The following is a 21,096-nucleotide window of genomic DNA, read 5'->3' as shown; positions in this document are numbered from 1 at the left end:
TGAGGGTAAAGGTTTCTTAGCACAATGCTTTTAAGTACATATGAGAAACAAGTCATTTAATCAACTTGTTTCCAATTTGTGCGGAATATTTTAACGGGACACTTGTTCAAGCGAGTACGGTATTGTTAGAATTGGATATACCCCTTAGTTGTTTAGTCGCCAAGATTCGGTAACATTGAAACGATAGACAAAAATACTGTTATGTAAAAATGTTATGTAACCTTTCAAAATGTTATCTCTTTAAAACAGTTTTAATTTAGGAAGTAATATAACCATTTGTCATTAATTGTTTTATTTTAGTTCCATAATAAAATCTAAATAAAGAGTTCTTTTGCATTATATTAATTATTAATCTATAACATTTTTTGTAATAATTTCAATCTAATTTAGCTTTGACAAAGACACTATTTTTAATATTCTATTTTTGTTACAATGTTACCATCTTATTAATTAGTTATTAATTAGTCTAAATGATATGATTGGGTTAGATCTCCAAAACCAAATAAAAAATATTAGTATGAACACAATTATCAACATTATTAACTTTATGATAAAAATAAATGAATGAAAGGGACAATAAAACTAGGCACTTTTTATGGGTGTCTATAAATAACCCATTAGAAATCAAATTGCAACTTTATAAGACTTAGTGCTAGTGGTATCAGAGATGTAACATATTTAAACATAGATCTCAAGTACACCAGCAGTGAAGTCAACTGATACTAAGTATACGTCTGTAACATGCTTTTAAAATGTACAGTGTTCCACTGTTGTCTTCTTTTCTTACGGTATTTGATTACACCCTTTCCAAGAATTGTAACAATAATAGTCATTATAATGTTGATAATTGTGAACAGAAAATATGACATCATAATGTATTGAACATAAATATGATTCTGTACATGACAAAACAAAATGAGAGATAACACTCTCTCACTTCAACATAAGGTTAAATTAACAGCATAGAAAAGAGATATGGTGGACAGTGAAATTACTTCAGATTTGGTCAAAAAGTATGGACATAGGTTTACACCGTAAATATTTCCCCTAGTCTCAACAAACAAATAAATTTCCCTGGTCTCAACAGAGAAAAACAAAATTCCCCCTGTTTTGTTTGAAAGGAAAGTGTCCCATAATACGAGTTTCTCCTAAATAAGGTTTAGCGCAAATAGCGTGCGCGATGGATGATGGGAATGGTTTGGGAGCAAACATCATGACGCGTACGTACATGATAAGTTGTTTGCATGTACGCATCATGCAGTTTGCTCCCAAACCCTTCCCATTTTGCAATGTGCAATGACATTTTTGCGAATCAAGCGATAAGCCATATAGGGGTGTCTCAAATGAGGGGATAAGTACAGCATTAAATCTACTATGGTAGTATATATTTACCTGAGGCTGTAGGTTTAAAACACACGACTTGCCAGAGTTGATAACAAGCCGTATAGCATCAAGACTTGTTCCATATAAGTTCTTCAGATATTCTCCGTGTTCCACAAACTTGCTCGCCAAGATGTCTTGTTCAAATCGTTGCCGTGGCACAAAGTAATAATCAACGCCATCTACTTCAATGTCTTTCTTTGTTCGACTTGTGTCTGAGAACAAATAGTGAATGCTTATGAGTTGAAAGGTTCTATTTAATGACGGGGAGCAATAATTATTTGTTTTATAACAAACCTACTGTTCTATGGTTATTAATCTGTTTCAAAAATCAATGTTAAAAGCTAGATGGGGCACTAGGCCATTTAAAAAGGGTAAGGCTTTGAATTTATCTGTAGGGTAGAATTATTTTAGACAGTGCACACTACAGGTTAGTTACGTACCAAGCCTTGCAGAAAATTCTCAAAAAGTTAAACATGCAATAGAACCATTCAATAGAATGGTTACCGTGCAGTAGAGCAAATACTGAATGGCATGTGATACAAAACTAATCAATCAAATGGCAAGAATACACTTACGTAGCATATAATAATTTCATAACACAAATTATCGACACTTACGAGGCACCGCTGAAGCAAATTTATCCGAATCTTCTAACAGCTTTTGTCTTAATTCTTGTCTACCCACACTGTGTGGCCCTACAAGCACTATAGGTCGCTTCCGCTGGACATTAGGTTGGTACAATCCAACTTCTTCGTATGTTAAAATTTCTTCACTTTCATATTCTAAGTAAAATAAAAATATTATAAATAAAATAATATATTTGTAATTCTGAAAAAGAGTATTTGTGAAAATGATTAATATCAGTACAGTGCAGTGTTCCTTTCAGGTCAACACCAAAAAAGGCTCTTGTAGCTGTTGGCTTAAAAGCACACACTGTAGTGTGGGGTATGGATCGTTCAAATAAGCACTGACTATGTATAGTACAGACAGTATAGACAATTTTAATTAATTTAATCATGTCTGAGACTATTACTCCAATCAAACATAATCTCTGAATCTGATATAAGGATAACTGTATTCATTGTATGTTATCGCTACGGTATGGTGTCCCCTGAAAAGGGGATGTCCAAAGGAAGGGTTTCTGCTGTAATTTTCTTTTCAATGTCGGTTGAACGAATTGTGCTGTATACACCAGTTTTGTGAATAAATAAAGTTTATATATATTTCATAGTATTCTTTCCCATATTCCTACAACTTTAATTGTTATTGTTAATTTTGAGGCAGCTTTAAAATCTTGCCTTTTTAACTTGTATTTTTCTTAATTTCCAATCATTTTATTTTTACTGAAAAGCGCATTGCTTTTAGCATAATGCGCTAAAGCCTCAATTATATATATATTATCGTTTTGATTTAGCTTTTCGCTTTTTTTTTTTTGTATCTCCATTGAGATCCAGCCACTGATACCCACAGCATTGTCATTTTTTCAGTAATTTGCCTTTGGATTTATATATATATATATAAATCCAAAGGCAAATTACCGAAAAAATGACAATGCTGTGGGTATCAGTGGCTGGATCTCAATGGAGATACAAAAAAAAAGCGAAAAGCTAAATCAAAACGTTAAGTAAAAAGCCAGAAAAGTTAGCAGAGCTTTCAGGCAACACTAGCCCTTCATATCCAATCTGCAGACAGTACTGTTTCGATCTTATTAGATCTCGTCAGTGCAGCTCAGGTTTCGAAATGAAATGTACCGCAGAACTGGCACAATATATATAGGCTGAGCCAGGTATGTGGGACATGGTACACTGATTATTACCACAAAGAGTGCACAAGCTCAACGAGCGTGCTTTGCAAATATATATTACATGAATGTGATTATAAATAATTAAGCTTAAAATTATCCATTCTCATATAAAATACAGCTTTAAAAACTTACCTTTTTAACTTGTACACTTAATTTTGTGGCATTTTATTTACTGTTAATCTCATTGAGGATTTTACTAACACGCGCTAAATCCTCAAATATTATTTAATTTATCGTTTTTATTTTCATCACATGAAAATTGATTATAAGTAAGCCCAGAATTTTCCATATCCATATATAATATAATTATTTTCCAGATTCCAATTTCCAAAATTTTTTTAATGTACATGTTTAAAAAGGTGAACTTTTTAAACATGTACATTTTAAAAATTTTCTGGCATTTGTTACTGAAGCTTTAATCATAACACGTTATAAGCCTGAATTAATTTTAAATTAAAAATTTATTTATTTATTTTAATCGCACGAAACTGATTATAATTAAGTTAAGTACCCTTTTCTCATATATAATATAATTATATTCCGTCTTAATCAAAAACGTTACCATTTTCATTTGCATTATAGAGCACTTTTTTCTTCTTCTTTTTCTTCTTTTTTGATTTGCAGCCGCACATTAACTTTTTCTGAGGTTCTGGATCATCCTGTAACGTTTGTTTCATTGCCTCTCGTCTGTAAACACAACATTTTAAAAATCACAGCTCTGATATTTACAGAAAATGTCCACAATAATGTTTCAATTTGTATAGCGCCATTTTAACAACCATTTCTCATAGGGCTGTGAACGTGGATGTTATACTTTTCAATAACATGCTTCTCCCTGTCTACACTATCAAACTAGTTGGACAAGGACAAAAAAGTGTGATGCGTCCAAATATGGTAGTGATATGCCTAAATATGTTAGGTAAGGTGGTTCGGTGCCTCTGTGTAATATATTCAATAAAAAAAATATATATATGTTAGTGATATGACATCATCATGTCCATATATTTTTTTGTCACATACAGTTTGATAGTGTAGATAGAGCTTTAGGGTCACATTATGTCAGTCCTGCCTGCGCTCCCCCTCTGTCTACAACAGTGGCTGTATTTAAACTAGCACACCATGGTAAACCCTTACTCTTCTCGAAAGATACACTAGATTCCTTATGGTGCACACAAATATTTTGTGTACACGGGACCTACAGTTTACAGTCCTTCAATTCGGAAAGACTTGGATTCTACAACCAGAACCTTGAAGCAAGTGAGTCTTGAACCCTTGTTTACGGTTCCACATAACATAATTTGTCCATTATACACAGTAAATCATAATTAATAATAAGTATATTATACAAATGTACAAACAATTTCATCTGGTTTCAGTTTAGAATAAAATAGCTGTTCATTATTAATAAAAATCAATAAAACTACTGTACCTCGATAGTAAGATTTATTGAATTAACTATTTTATATTATAAAAAAATCGAATCATTTACCTATCAATTAGTAAGTAGCAATTAACAATGAATTTGTATTAATTAAAGTTGTTTATCATTGCAGAAGTTCAATGCTACATAACTACAATGACGTCAAAGACCTTATAATGATGACAAAGTAATGGAAAAAAGTAATTGTTGCGATTATTGTAATGTTAATAAATCCAAAATAATCATTCATTACGCACGTATTATAGTAATTTGTCGATTTCTTCCAGACATTATAGGTTAATATATATCAAAGTGAGGCTTTTAATTTAAAGCATTGCCAATTACAGAGAAGTTTTCATGCTAAAAGATTCATGTCCTTGGATGGTAGAGCTCAATCGTTGTTTTCCATTCTGCAAAACTGAACAGGAACCAGTAACCTAACATTTCAATCTTCAAACTTAACAGCAAAAGAAATATTTGTAGGCCTTTACATTGGGAAGCAATTCAATATAGTAAAACCCTATTAAGCAAAGTGTCCATTGAATGGGGTTTGCCAGTGTTAAACAAATTTCTTCCCCTTTGTTTCACAGGAAAGTGTCTATTTAAAAGGGGTGACTCCTTAATAGGGGTTGGCCGTAGTGTTCAAACATATATTTCTACTCCTTTCTTTCACATGAAAGTGTCCCCTTTAGAGGGATATCTCAAAAGAGGGGTTCTACACTATATAATACAGTATGATAAATGATTAGTATTGTAAAGCTCTGTCTACACTATCAATCTTTATGTGACAAAAAAATGTGATTGGGCACATCACACTTTTTTTGTCAAACTAGTTTGATAGTGTAGACAGACATTAAAGACAGATAACTACTTACTGCTGTGTAAATGATCTGCTGGGTATAAGGCCAGCTAATATTTGATCTTCTTCACCGTCCCTGTAAGCCTGCCACCAGCTATTATCATCCTGGTTGATAACATGTAAAATATCTCCCTTTTGAAATGACAGGCCTAGCTCTCGACAAGGAATGTACTCATCATCCTCAGGATCATAATTAAAATGGGCTCTTACATGTACCTTTAAATAAAAAAATAAAACATAGACAATCAGCTATAACATATGAAAATTTAGGGATTTCCAAATTTAGTACTCCATGCAAATTTTTTAAATACCAAATAATGACCGATTATAATCCCATGTTCAAGAATAATTCCACCCCTAATTTAGACTAAATTCGGACACAAGAATTATATTGTTAATGCAATCTTATTATAAAATAATCCTGCCTCTACTTTCCTCCAAAATTTATACCCAGGCCACTTGGGACTATAATCGTTCATATGTTCTACAGATTGTATTTTATTTTTATATTGATTGCAAGTGCTTGTAATTTCTTTGGATTGTTGGAGTTACTGTAATAAAAGGTGCCTTATGTCTTAAGCTCTGTCTACACTATCAAACTTTATGTGACATATGTATATATTATGCGAAATATGGTGGTGATATGCCCAAATATGGTGGTGATATGACATCACCATGTCTATTATATGGGCACATCACATTTTTTGTCACGTAAAGTTTGATACTGATAGTGTAGACAGAGCTTCAGAAACTGTTGGGTTGATTTTCAAGAAAATTGAAAGTCTGGATTTTATACAGAAAATAATGTGGATTTTGAAGGAAATTTTGGGTTAAGAGAATTGAGAATTATATAATGGTCAGTATTCATATCTTATAGATTTATCTTGTCTGGATTTTATACAGAAAATAATGTGGATTTTTAAGGAATTCTGGGTTAAGAGAATTGAGAGTTATATAATGGTCAGTATTCATATCTTATAGATTTATCTTGTGTGAATTATTCAATTTTAAAATATGTACTCTACTGTATTCCTGAAAAGGCATAGTATTAACACAAACCAAGACAATAATGAAAATCACTCAGGCATAACAACAACAATTAATATAAAATACAATCTTTGTCAAATGGTAGATGATGTCATTACTGTACTCTCTATGACACTAGCAATAACAATAGAATCTAGAATACGAGTGCATAAATAAAGACATAAATAACAACACCCAAAATACATTCTAATAATTAATCACAAGTCGAACAACTATAGTATTCACAAAATCTGTTTACACACTAACAGTTTAAACAATGATTTATGGTCAATCTGCCTAAACAAACAGATTAATCATTATGAATTATTGATTGAATGAGTAATACTATAGTTTATGGTATGAAGAAAATTGTGTCAAATATAATTTATAAGTTCTACTACAAAACTACCTAAATCAAATCGTTTAAGATTATTGATATTAAAGATGTATTTTCCCCCTGAAAAATAATTTTTGTTGTTGAATATGTCATTTTAATGTTGCATAATAGTTATCCACTTTGACTAAAAATTGGATCTAAGCAAAATTTATTTACCTGAAAAAACTGTAATTTAAAGCAAAAAAAGGTCAAATTTGCTGCCAGCCAATGTATTTTTGGTTGAATTTAACCATATTATGTTATTTTACAAGTGAAAACAATTTTTTTCCTTTTTTTTTATTTTATGGAAGTGATTAACTTTATTAAAACTATAAATAACCTATTCAAAGTCTGATTTAATTAATTTTCATTTTTAAAAAATTGGTAAACAGGAGTTAATGGGTTTTTGGTTAAATTTAAAAATCATTGTTTTTTTATTTTTTATTTGTTGTGCTTAGAGTTATATTACTATTAGTTGCTTTTATAGTTGGATACTGCACAATATATCTTTAAGAATCAAGTATTTTGTATACTTTAGATATTGTAATAATGTAAACACTGTAATAGTACAATTATTAATACTGTGTAATATGAATCATATATCATAATTAATGAAACAAAACAAACTTAGAACTAGAAAACAAATTGACATTTGGATCATACCATTTTAGACAAAGGGGTGTAAACACCATTTTCAGAGATAGAGAATTATATACATATTAAATGTTTACAAAAAAGCCTTTATATAGCATAGAAAAAAAAATTCCATCTTTATTGATGCGTAAATGTTCTATTATGAGTTACGACCTAAATTCTGAAATAAGTCAAATTTAGAAAATGCAAAACCTGTAAATAGGTTCACACGGATCTAGTTTTTCTAGCCGAACTTCAACGTCAAAAGTTTATCTTCATCCATCATAATTTAAACCTATTATATTACTCTCTGTAATGGTTACCCTTTTGGAACCCATCCTAATATTGATTTATTTTCTCTTTTTATTGGTCTGCCCTGATTGAAATGAAATGAAATTATTATACTTACAACGTTTTCTCCAACTTGTGGTTTTGAATCTCTCGATGGAATTAGTAAGAAAGTTAACGTTCCAGATAACGAACCCTAGAAAATCAATTACATAATAAAGATAAAGAATATAGATAAAATACAAATTAATCAAAACAGGACTGGAAACTCCTTCCTAATTTGTCGCAGTCACCCAGCCTACAAGTCTTTTGCAAAACAATAACAAATTCTGACTACATTAAAGATGTATTGTCCCTTGAAACACAAAAAAATGAAGGTCAAAATATTCTAAATTTAAATTAGCCATATCAAAGTAATATTAAAGTTATTCACTTTAAGTCAAAAATTCACTCAAAAACAACAAGTATACGTAATTAACAGGTAAATTAGTTTGATTACATTTCGTCTGGAAAATCGTCGCGAGCGAAAGTAAACAAAGATTTCAAACCACGAGTACGCATTATGCATATGCTAATTAGGATTGTTTACAACTCATCACAGTTGAGAAGGTATTTTCACACAGATCGTGAGGAAGTTTTATGATTATGCATACAGAGTAGCCAAACAAGCGCGTTTCATTATGGGATATGTTTTGATCGAAAACTTTGACTGGAAGTCAAAGTTATTTTTTAAACAAAAAATCGTCTGTATTTCAGTTAAATGATTTTTTTTTTCGACAAATTTTTGGTGATAGTTAATAACTATTATGATACTTCAAAATGACCCACCTTTTTTCGAAATCTGTTATTTTTTATTTTTTTTGAATTAGTCAAAGGGACAATACATCTTTAACATATTTTAATTGAATAAAGATAAACAAAAAAGTCAATAAATAAAAGCTATACGCATTGCAACCAAAAAAATGTAACAGAAAAAAAGAAATATTACATAGCCTATGTAAATACGTGAACGTGATTGGTTGAAACTGCATCACATGACTACCGCTGCGAGGATCGTAAATCATATATATTCTCGAGTACGATGATATTGACTGAGTAATTTTCGAGTAATTATCATGTCACTGTCATTAATAATATAAAATCCAGCAAATTGTCGAGTACGATGATATTGACTGTGTAATTTTCGCCTTTAGATATTGCCTTTTATATCAGTAAAATTTAAGATTTGACAACCCCTTGGGAATGATATTATGTTCTCGAGAAATATATTTCTTGAGAACATAATATCATTCTTTCGGGGATGTCAAATCTTATATTTAACCTCTAAGCAGTCAATATCTGTATATTATTTCATGAGTTTTTTTAGCATAAACAAGATTTACATACAGAACAAATAAACTCACCATATATTCACAAATTTCATTGACTGATTTCCCCTTGATGTCTTGACCATTTATTTCCAATATTTCATCACCTTCATGGAGCAGTCCACTTTTATCTGCAGCACCTCCTTTAACTATGCGCCCTATGTACACACACTCCCCCTGGTTTAAAATGGTTGCGCCCTATAAAAATAATTAAGTATTTGTATGCATTACTGTTGCATTATATTTACAAATGATTTCTCATACTATTACTTTATAATAAACGATTTTTTCTTGTTCCTATTTGCATATTTAAAGATGTATTGTCCCCTGAAAAATAATTTGTTACATTTTTTTGTGGAATATGCCATTTTAATGTCACATATAGTTATCCACTTTGACCAAAAATTGGATATAAGCAAAATTTATTTACCTGAAAAACTGTAATTTAAGCCAAAAATTCCCAGCCAATGGATTTTTGGTTGCATTTAACCATTTATTATGTTATTTTATAAGTGAAAACATTATTTTTTTTGGTTTTTTTTCTACGGAAGTGATTAATTTTATTAAAACTACAAAATACCCTATTCAAAGACTGATTTAATTTTCATTTTTCATGTTTTTGGAGGACAATACATCTTTAAACATGTTTTATTAAAAAGATCTACCGGTTTGAATCATATCATGACCTATTATCAGTTTGAATTAATCATAATCATAATAGTGATGAATGCACATTAAACGTTGACATAATCATCATGACATTTCCATAATTTCAGCTGCCTCTTTTCATTCAATATCACTTAAGTCAAAAGGTTAATTGTTGTTTATTTTTTAATTGTGCATCCTGTTCACCTTTACCATGTCATCTAGGTAGGCGTACATATTAGTAGTGGAGGTTAACTCTGTATAAATTGTGTTTATTATTCCATGTCGGGTACTTTGGTTATGTATTTATCACTATTCAAAATTATAAAAAAAAACTTAATATCCTATAAAAACCATGTAAGCATTATAATAAACGAGTGAGTTGCCAAGACAGTGGAACCATAATTACGTAGCCATAACATCGGCAAGGGTTCGAGGCTCACTTGCTCCATGGTTCTAGTTGTAGAATGAGTCTTCTTGGATAAGGACTATAAACCGTAGGTCCAGTGTACACATCTAGCTCGAATGTGCACTTTAAAAGAACCTAGTACATCTTTCGAGACAAAAGGGGGTTACCCCGGTGTACTGGTACATCTCAGCCAGCGATCATAACTGGGCACTCTGGGAGACCAGTCTTTGACTGAAGAGGTTACGCAATATAAATAAATAAATAATAATCATATAGCATCATTACCAATGGCTCTTCACTTTTATCAATGCGGACAATTTTGACAGAATCTTCCGTGACCATCGATTGTCTTTCTAGATCATCTTCCTCGGCCAACATCTGGTTCATGAGTTCTTCTTCCGCAATGTCATCATGAGCTTTGAGAACGCACTGAAACAAAATTATTTATACAAAGAGGAAAATTTAGAATATAGATTTTTATAAAACTTTTATTAGCATATGAAACGGTGGTATTTTGGCTAGTCAAATAAGTTAGGCATTAAGTGGAATTTGGACTACATGCACAGTAGTAAGGTGGCATATGGACTAGTTAATCATACATGTGGGGCTAGTAAAATCAGTTGGATAGACTATCTGGAGAAAGAAAGAATTCAAACCCCATAGTTTTTTTTTAATGAGTAATTGTTTATCTGTACAATGTTAATAATAACTCAACAATGAACATAACAATTATGGAAACCAAAGTAAAACACTTTCTTTGCAGGTGGTACAGTGTATTAAATACAGAATACTGACAAAATAAAGCATGATGATGTCATCTGATACCACACACAGTAGATGAAAGCACAATAAATTCCCAGGGTTATGATGCATTAGATGCATGTGATTGTTAAGCCTCTGATAGGTCAAGCATAAATGTCAAACAACTTGGTATTGGTATACATACAGTATACAGTATTTCCAGCACAAATTTCTTCATGGCTATGGCTTATACTTTAGCGTGTGCTTTATGTGTTTTTAATACAAGGATCAAAGTGGCGTCTGTACAAATTCCACTCATCTTAGTCAATCCAAGCTACTACTACTACCAACATTAGGAGAAAACCAGGCCTACTATTTTACAATTTTGCTACTTAATTTGGGTGTGTTACTGATTAGGCTAGAAAACTGAAAATCATTTTAAAGTAAGATATTGTTAGTCCTCATAATTTAGAATGGTCTTAATGAGTAAATATACAGTCGACTCTCCCAATACTGGACTCTATGAAAACTGGAAACTCTTCCAAAACCAGACTTTTCTTGAGGAGCAAAAGGTCCCAAATTATTTTTTTACCATTAGAAATACATTCCGAATATCAGACTTTACGGAAAACCAGACATATTAGGCCAGCCCAAAGGTGTCCGGTATTGGGAGCGTTAGGCCTTGATCGCACTGGACTTAATTTGATGAAATTAACCAAGTTGTCGGGCAAATTGACCAAAAAAATCTAATTCGATTGTTGATGTTGGCTACATATTCCCTCACGGGTTAAATTGACCAAGCACAATGTTAATTTTAACGACCACTGCCTGTCCGGTAGAACTTATCATGGTAAATTGAATATTAACATTAACCCAAGTGCAAATAATGGTCAATTATGATTAAATTTATCCAGTGTGAACAAGGCTTTAAAAAAAAACATGAAAGAACTCTTACCTTCATGTTCACACTATCAAATAACCACCTCAGTTCATCTGCTTCCTTGCTGTCGTTCGTCTGTAGAACTTCGCGAACATCTTCCAACAAAACCATTGAATGGTCAACCAACGGGTCACGATTGCCTGACCTTACAACCTCCATCATCTTGTTATGAGTCGTGACAGAATCTTGTACATGTTTGGTTGTGAAGAGGTCTTGCAGAAAGCTGACATGCTTCTGGTCTTCAATGCTGGTTAGCTTCTTTTGAACTTTCTCTAACGTTTGCATCAAATCTTCTAAACCTATTATTATAAGACATAGTTGGGAAAAGATATGAATCAATGGCTGATCTAGGATTTTGAAATAGGGGGAAAGGGGGGGGGGGGGTGGTTGGGCTAAAACCAATGTCCTATCTTTTATTCATTTTTTTATTTCATTATTGTTAAATTAATTTATTAACTTTATTTGTATTTATATTTTTCATAATTTTATATTTTCAAATAATTTGTAAAGGCAATCCCGCCACAAAATTCACATCATTCTGGGATCTGCCTTCGTCCATTCTCTTTATTATCTCTTGCCATTGTTGTTTTTTTTGTTACTCTTTGTCTTTTGGACGTTAATAAATGTTCTTTGAATTGAATTGAAATGCCATTTTTAAAGATTATGTTGGTGTGGGAGTAAAACCAGCTATGAGAATTACAGTACAACATCGGTTTTTCATTTTTTTTATGGTGGGTTGCAGAAAAATAAAAACTGAACAGAAATAGAAAAAATTTAGATTGGGTAACCCATACGCCTCCATAGACTATACAATGCACGCCTCTGTTTAGTAGATGTGTGAATATTATTTACAATGTGATAACATCTTGTTAACATGATTGTATACATTGTAGTTTATTAAGTTGCCCTTTTAGTGACTCACAACATACCTTGTGAATCTAATTGCAATCAAAAGTCTTCACAAGTAATTTACAACCATAAAGTCAAAGGTCAAGTACATGTAAACTAATTCCTTTAGTTCAAATCCCACTATTAAATTGCTTTATATTATTGTTTCATGTTAATGAAAACTGTACAAAAGCTCACATACTAGAATTGGTAATAACTGATAAATAGTTTTTTAGTAAATTTGCTTGGTGGTCTTCAGGTATCAGTGCTAGGCTAGTAATCTGGTGGACATTGTTTTGACTTAACATGCACATTTTGTGTTTTTAATGTACTGAGGTACACAGTACAACTTTAACATTTTTGTATGGTAAAATATTAACAAATTAATACTATTTACACTAATAAACAGTTGATTTCCTTGCTCCAAAACTGTACCCACTAAATTAAATTTGAGAATGTGATTGGCCGAAATGACATCAGATGACTACTGCTTTGAAGTTTTAAAAAGGTTTCTCTTGAGAAAAATATAATTCACTAAAAAAAACCTAATCTTATACACCACAGGAAATAACTGTGTAATTACTGTAATAGATGAGTTTGTTTAAAAAAAAATTCTACATTAAAAACTTTTTTTTAAAAATCAGATGGCAAAATTAACATATAGAATATGGTTGGTAGCAATTTTGATATTAAAACTACATGCTCTTTAAAAGCAATTTTGATTTTGTAATTCATTATTTTTCATTTTTAAAATACACAATCAATATTGTTTACTTACCAATTGTCTTTGGTGGCTCAGGGGGCGTTTCTTCAACTTGGTATTTCATACTTGGATTCTGTTGTGGTTGTGCTTGTGTTTTATCTGTGACCGATGGGTTTATTTTGCTACTGTTGTTCGTGTTCTAAAAATAATATTTCACATACAATATTTTTTTGAACTGAGGAAGGGCTAGTGTTGCTCGAAAGCTCTGCACATTTATAGCTGTTTTGCTTTATCGTTTTGACTGTATATTATTTTGCATAGCCTCCATTGAGATTTAGCCACTGATACTTAGTAATTTGCTATTTGATTAAAAAAATGTATACATAAAAGTTACTTCTAAATTGCTAAAAAATATGGCTGATTCTGGAGTAACACTGACCAGAAGAGAAACGGGCAATTAACATTTATGAATTGAGCCGTCTGGAAATTAAGTAAATAATTTAAAGATGAAGAAACGGCATTAATTGTAGTGCACTTATTATTCTCCTACCTTATATTTTGTTGATACATCATGTCCATTCTGTGGTAAAGCCCCATTTGGAACTTGTGTTGCTGATTCCGGTGGGTTTTTCATACCACTCGCAGCAACAAAATCCGCCGGGCAGTCTACTGCCATCTCCCTGAACGCTCCCTTTGGGATAGTATCCGCAGAATGGTAATCCTTCTGTTGCGTGTTATCATTTTTCTGTTGCGTTTTTTGTGTCTTTGTGCGCATTGTCACCACAACCGGTTCATCGTGTCCGTTTAATAGCTCATCTTCGAATGCAGCATTGACAAAGCCAAAATTATTGTCCGATTTATTTGAATGATGGCCATTTAACGTGTGTAGTTCAACATTATCTGTTGTACCTTGAGAGTTTTTACTTAGTAATGGTGCATTTGCACCTTTGTCTGAGATTGAGACATTTGCTCTTGCTGTAGAGTCTGGGGAGTTGGAAGAACTGTAGCTAGTCTGTTCATTTAAACCATTCTCTTTGGCTGGCTGTAAAGGTGGCATGGTGGCCATATCTATGGTCGTCACATTCTTTTGTGCAGTAAGTTTAGCTAGCTTCTCTTTTGCATTAGTGTCTACTGCAATGACGTAGGCTTCGTGAACGTTATTCTGCCCAAGCGAACCCCCTGTAATAAAAAAAAAAACAATTGTTGAATACAGATTGACATTTAATTTTATGAATAACATTTGGGACATTACAGTTAAGTCTGGTTCAGCTTATGTCCCCTCAGAGTGTTCACACAGATACAGTAGAGTTGGTGTATTAAATTTTATGTCTGTACAGTCAGTGTTTCTGAAAAATGCGCCCTCACGAGGTGTTGTACGACGTTGCCTAATACACGAGGTGTAGTGTGTCGGAAAATTAAGCTTATTTATAGTTTGTGTAATTTATCGAAGAATATCTTATTTTAAACATCAATTGAACAAGAATTTATCAATCAGAAAAGCAAGTATACAATGTTCGTTAGATAGAAATATACCAAAGAAATTTAATAAGCTTGTTTATGGCAGCCGATACCAAATAGGGGTTTTCCGTTTTGGCGACTTGTGATTCGAGAGTCGTGTGTGAAGCGATCTTCGACCGCGATGGAGTGTAAACAAAACAGGACCGCTAGGCCTCATATGGCCTAGCATATATTATTAGCCTAGCTTGGTTATGATCAAAAGTAGGTGTATGCATTGTATGGACATCGCCAAATGCAAAATATTGTATTACGGCAGACACTGTAGATCTTTGAATTAATGGGTGGGCTTATATCCGAGTGCCTCATTTTTAATGAAAATTAGTCAAAAAGTCGGGGGTGGTCAGTACGGTATCGGTTACTTTTTGTCGGTTAATTATTTGCTACTGGAACCATGGCCTAACACTAACAGGAAGTGTCTTGAAAGATGAAATGAAATTTCCATGATAATACGATAAGCTTCTGTGTCTGAAGAAACTGGTTTTTTTCTGTGGTTCTTTTCTCTGTGGTTTGACCAGGCTATCAGCATCATTAACTAATACGTCATAACTCTCTGAAAATGGTGTGAAGTTAGCCTAGAGAGTTTTGGGAGTTGACTATACATTGAACCATTAAGATATTATCTCTATGAGTAAACAGACCGGAAATAATTGGTATTACAATAGCTTTCTGATTCAGGAAGTATTTGATTTATATAATCAATCACTAAAATTTATTATCATCCATAAAAATCAGTGAGTTTATTCAAAAGAATGTTCATATTTCAGGTAAAAACCACATCTGTTTAAAAACAATTGTAAACTCAAACAAAAATATTGTGCAATACTAATAAAATGTTTCAATTCAAAACAAGTTAAACACTACAGTAGATTTTATAAACATAATACTGTACATAAAAATGTTGTGGTTTGAAAATTGTTGGGAAATCCATAATGTAATTAATATGAATATTTGGCATAAAATTACTGTACCACAAACTACTGTACAGTATAAGTATAACCAATTGACCATGGGGAAGAATACTGTGTGATACTATCTTATTTATAAAAAAAAACTGTGTGCAAATATACTGTGCCTTCTTAATGTTTCAAGTCAAAACAAGTTATTAAACATAAAAATAATTTTGAGGTTTAAAAAGTTTAAAGACAATCTCCCCAAATAATATGATTATTTGGCATACTGTAATATTATTGTACCACTTAGTGTAATAACCATACTGACCCTGGGAAGAATGTACTGCATACTTTTAATATTGGTTTGAAAATAAATCTGTTATTAAAATGTCTATAACTTTCTCTTTCCAGGAAGTATAAACAATAAATTATTAAAATAAACTCAACAACAGTTCCAGGTTTGTGACCCTGCCCAGGTGTGTACAGTAGGCCTACTGTTGACAGTAAAACTTGTGTTCTTGACAATTTAGGTACAAACAGTAATATCAGTCCAAGGGCAAGACAACCCAACATAGATCAAGGTTATTATAAGATTCCTGTAGCTGACAGCTGACCATAAACAAAATTCCTCCATAGTTGACCTAAACATGGCTGACAAGGTCAAACCAGGGAGTTGCAAAACTAGACATTCTGTAATTCTGTTTGTTCATTAAAAAAAATTCAATTAAATTTATCCCAGCTTCAATTTTGATGTTTGTTGGTATGTGTTTTAAGTATTTATCCAGAGTCAATTATAAAAGAAATGAAATCTAGTTAATACTGTAGTATAGATAAATAATGGCAGCACTGTTAAAAAAATATCATGATATAGATTAACCTTGATAAAAATCCTAGAAAGTAGGTCTTTTGCCATTTTTCCCCTGACGGTTAACCCAGTATATTATAATCTTCTGTAGTTTTATCTTCTCTATTTAATATAGCAGATAGACATAATTTGAAGTATTGTAACAGTAGTTTGAAGTATTGTACAAAGGTGGAGGAAGTGAGGGTGCAAACTTGAGTGTTTTACGTCTTGTTTTAAGTCGATATAAAAAAAAATTGTAAAAAGTTTCACAAAGTGCACAAAACAAAGAACATTTTTAGATTTAGTTAGAATTGGAAAATATAATTTATACAATAGAATTATATTTGACAAACAGTGTACAGTACCATAATGTAAAATTATTAATTAACTTTAAACTTTGGTTATTATAAAACATGATAAATATTATATTTAAAGTCATTTTGTGATGCAACAAAAAAAAAACAAAAGACATGGTAACTTTTGTAGTTAAACAAAAACTAAATTCGACAATTAAGATAATATTAATATTTACTAAAATTAAATAGCTATTTTAAAGATAAAATTAGATTTTAGAAAGCAACAGACATTTTTAAATTTTCTATATAAATAATACTGGTAATTAAAAAAAAAATAAAGGTCTGTACAGATAGTAAAGTAGTTAACAATAGCCACATAGCAGCAATGCTAAATGAAATGTACATAACAATATATTTTTTTTATGAAATTGAAAGAAATCAAGGTTTTAAGAATTAAATATAGCAATTATAAAAAAGAAATACCTCCACTCCACTGTGTATCAACAGACAACATGGACGAACGAATTTATAGCTCGGTCGTTCCAGCTTATATTACAAGTGAATAGGAATCCCACTGTTATTAAATCCATAGCACTTGGCTAAGCAAGCCAACATGTCACACCCAAGTATTTAAAGTTAAATCCAACAAATAACTAACAAGTTTAAAAAAGTATTAATTCCCAGTGTAACCAGCTTTATTCCTTGATACCTTTAGTTCTTAGCAATAAACTATTATCCACTTGTAACAATCCATAGAAATGTATAATGTTCTAACTACTTCCGTTCCGATCCGATTGTTTTTTGTAAGACAGCCCACCACCACATCATTTTTTAGGGAAGGTAGAAGTTGGACAGCAGCCACTGACTCAACAAACCACTGACCTTGCTAATCTGGAATACCTTACATTCCAGAGGCTTTCTGCCAAATGGAAGATTCCATTGCTATTGTAGGGGTATTTATTGACGATGGGAATTTAATTTTGGAATACTTTTCTAAATCAACACAAAGAATATGACAAATATATAATCTAATTCTTAATAATAGATAACAGTTAGTATTGTTTTTATCAAACATGGCGATAAATCGTTGCCTCGAAATATGAACTAAAAACATTTGAAAAATATTGTTGAGAACAATGTTGTTTGCTGTTGTACAGTATTTGTAAACAATAATAAACGTATTAAAATTACTGTAAAAAAAATTGAATACAATTTGACATCATTAAAAAGAGATTCATCAAGAATTGTTAAGAAAGGGACATGATAAAATACAAAATTGATCATGTTATTTTCCACCCTTACATTCCTCTATATTAATTGGTGTTGTGTGGTTCTTATCTATTTCCATTATGTAATCAAATAAGTGCTTGTAATGTATAATAAAATTATGTTCTATTTATTACTATCTAGCTTCCTGATAGCGTTAAGAAAATAAAGCTTTATATTGTGAGGCATTTAAGCATAGAAGTGATAAAACCCCCATTGGCAGAGCTTTATAAGTGACTTATGTACTTTATTGTTTGTGAGGTACAAAGAAGGGGATCAACCAAACAAAATAGTAACTAAACTATATTTCCTAATTGTGAGTCATATTATTTACCAAATTCTTTACAAACAATCCTCATATTATTCTTTTTATTTCACAGTTTGATTGGTTTTATATCACCTTCAATAATCGTACGATTTATTACTACAGTAACTATTATTAAGCTGATATGCAAGACTAATCATTTTTTTGTAATGTATGTTTTTAAGGCCAATTTACACAATCGGAAACGGTATAGGTAAAATCATGTATGTCTCGTATAGAATCTGTAGGCCTATCTATCCTGGGCGAGCTTCCTGTTTAATATCCTTACGCTCCACGTTTTGTGTAAATGGTCATTAGAAATAACATTCTACTGTATATTTTTGTTTTCTGTTTACCAATAATCACTTGGAATATGATGTAAATTGGCCTTTAAACTTGGTTCTTATTAGGACGCTACTAAGAACGAACGCACATTGCAATTAAGTTGACCAATCAAACGCAACAGTTCGAATGATCCATCGTTTTTTTATCAAACAACTTGCGTTGCGTGTACGCCATTGCATGCCACTATTGGGGACCAAAACTTAATCACCATATTTATAGGGTCTCTTCAGTATGTAGCACATAAAAATAAAGATGCTTTAGTTAGATTTAAATACACCTGTACTATTTGATAAAAATGTTTTTTTGCCGATTACATACAAATGTTTAAATGACTCAAAACAGCATGGTTACAATAATTGCATAATATAACCATATAAATATAGATTTTCTTCTGTATACGTTGTAGCAACTAAGAATAAAGATGTTTATTTAGTTAGATGTAATATACAGAGGTACTATTTGATAAATCCTTGTTTTTTGTTGAATACATACATGTTAAAATGACTCATAACAACATGGTTACAATAATTGCATAATATTCTGTCAAAATGACCATATCCTCAATTACAAAATTATATTTGTTTTAGTAATGGATTTTACATTTGTTTAAAATAGTTTTAACATGTGTTGTTATAAGGTGGTTACTCATTTACACTGATACAGTTTACTGTAGTAGACTGCAAGTTTAATATTATGATAATATTAACAGATGGCATCATCCTTGTATGTCTATGACCATTAAAATCACTCTTCAAAAATACATAAACTTTGTCATTTTGACAAAGTTAAAATATATCAAAGACAAACTGGTTAAAACCATAATAAACTAAGTATTTATAAATAACTATTTAAGTAGTTGATATAGGTCTATTTTTATTATTACCAGTGCACACTCTTACTGGTGTACATACTGTACAATATAAATTAACTTTATACTGTCATATATTTTTTCCTACTTGTTTCACACAGCAAATATTGTTATAAATTACACTAACTGTATAACCGCGTAACATAGAATGTATCTATCCTCAGCGGAAACTGTCCGTCCACTCCACATTGTGTGTAAATGGTCATAATGAATAATAGATTCTATATTCATATTCTATAAAAACCCATACCACATTTATTTCTTCAACATTGAATTTTGAATGCAATTAAAACCTCTGTATTTAAAAAAACAGTGAATGTTGCATCCACCAAATTGGTTTCAACCTGACCACTTTTTGAAAGAAGCATTTGACAACCCTGTGGTAATTTCTTGCGACCACCGAACCAATTTAATTATAATGGCTAAGGTATAGAAAGACAATGTAGAAGAAACCCAACTTGAATAAGGGCCCGTTTACACAACACGCTAAAGCAACACGGTTCTGTTCATAACACTGCAGTTAACATTCATGTATGAACTGCTAAGTTTAGGGGATTGACCTCCGTCTGTGAAAACATGCATAGTAGGCGTGTAAGTAAGAAGGGTGTTGTATAAATACAGCTTAAGTGACTGAACACAAAAAAATAAATAAATAGCATAGAAAAACCATCATCATCATCGTTTTTCTTACCTTCTAGTTCTAATCCAACTTGTCGTCGAACTCTCAGGCAAATATTCCTTGTCTTTACACACTACAGAAAGAAATAATATTATAAGGTTAGCAAGATGGAGAAAACATGTATTGCATGGTATCCTTTGAGTAGCTACTGTACAGTAAGCTTAGAAGCAGAGAAAACGTTGCATGCAGTTTACTGAAACCTGCAGTAGTTGAATGACCTTTGACATCTAGGTTTTTCAATGACAGTTGAAATATGGCTTTTCTTCCTGATTTAATGTATTGTTATTAAGGCAAAGGTTTCCCTATCAATATTACACAGTGTAATCAGATATTTTTATGAAGTATAATTACTCAAACCTACTGTACTTTAACAATGCAATTTCAACAAGTGAAAATAAAGTATCAAATTAAAAAAAAAAATCACTCTACTGTGTTTACAGTCTACTAGTACATTAGTTAAACCTAAATAACGTCAGACAGTTAATCACAAACATTGTAAGTTAAAGGCACTGTTTAACATTAAGCTCTGTACACACTATTAAACTAGTTTGACCAACAAAAGTGTGATGTGCCCAAATATGGTGAAGATGTGCCCAAATATGGT

The 21,096-nt window shown here is 31.6% G+C and overlaps 1 protein-coding gene across 4 annotated transcripts in view; it reads right to left on the bottom strand.

The window, feature by feature from the left end:
• Positions 1-21,096, bottom strand: part of LOC144852703 (protein PALS1-like) — a 42,034-nt gene that overhangs the window by 9,765 nt on the left and 11,173 nt on the right. For 2 of the 4 annotated variants that reach the window (XM_078710653.1, XM_078710654.1), the window contains exons 5-15: positions 20,505-20,565; positions 14,033-14,661; positions 13,558-13,681; positions 11,907-12,190; positions 10,496-10,639; positions 9,193-9,354; positions 7,911-7,985; positions 5,483-5,682; positions 3,750-3,874; positions 2,001-2,165; positions 1,393-1,595 (exon numbers count right to left, since the gene is read on the bottom strand). In XM_078710653.1, the coding sequence (XP_078566779.1) occupies positions 1,393-1,595; positions 2,001-2,165; positions 3,750-3,874; positions 5,483-5,682; positions 7,911-7,985; positions 9,193-9,354; positions 10,496-10,639; positions 11,907-12,190; positions 13,558-13,681; positions 14,033-14,661; positions 20,505-20,565 (2,172 nt within the window). Of the gene's footprint in view, positions 1-1,392; positions 1,596-2,000; positions 2,166-3,749; positions 3,875-5,482; positions 5,683-7,910; positions 7,986-9,192; positions 9,355-10,495; positions 10,640-11,906; positions 12,191-13,557; positions 13,682-14,032; positions 14,662-17,513; positions 17,984-20,504; positions 20,566-21,096 lie in introns of those variants that run through there. The other 2 variants (XM_078710655.1, XM_078710657.1) reach the window with 2 other exon arrangements.

Source organism: Antedon bifida, chromosome 9, assembly GCF_963402885.1.
Source record: "Antedon bifida chromosome 9, ecAntBifi1.1, whole genome shotgun sequence".
NCBI classification, from domain to species: Eukaryota; Metazoa; Echinodermata; class Crinoidea; order Comatulida; family Antedonidae; genus Antedon; species Antedon bifida.
The sequence above is the reverse complement of the archived record's forward strand: the minus strand, read 5'-3'. Positions and strand labels throughout refer to the sequence as shown.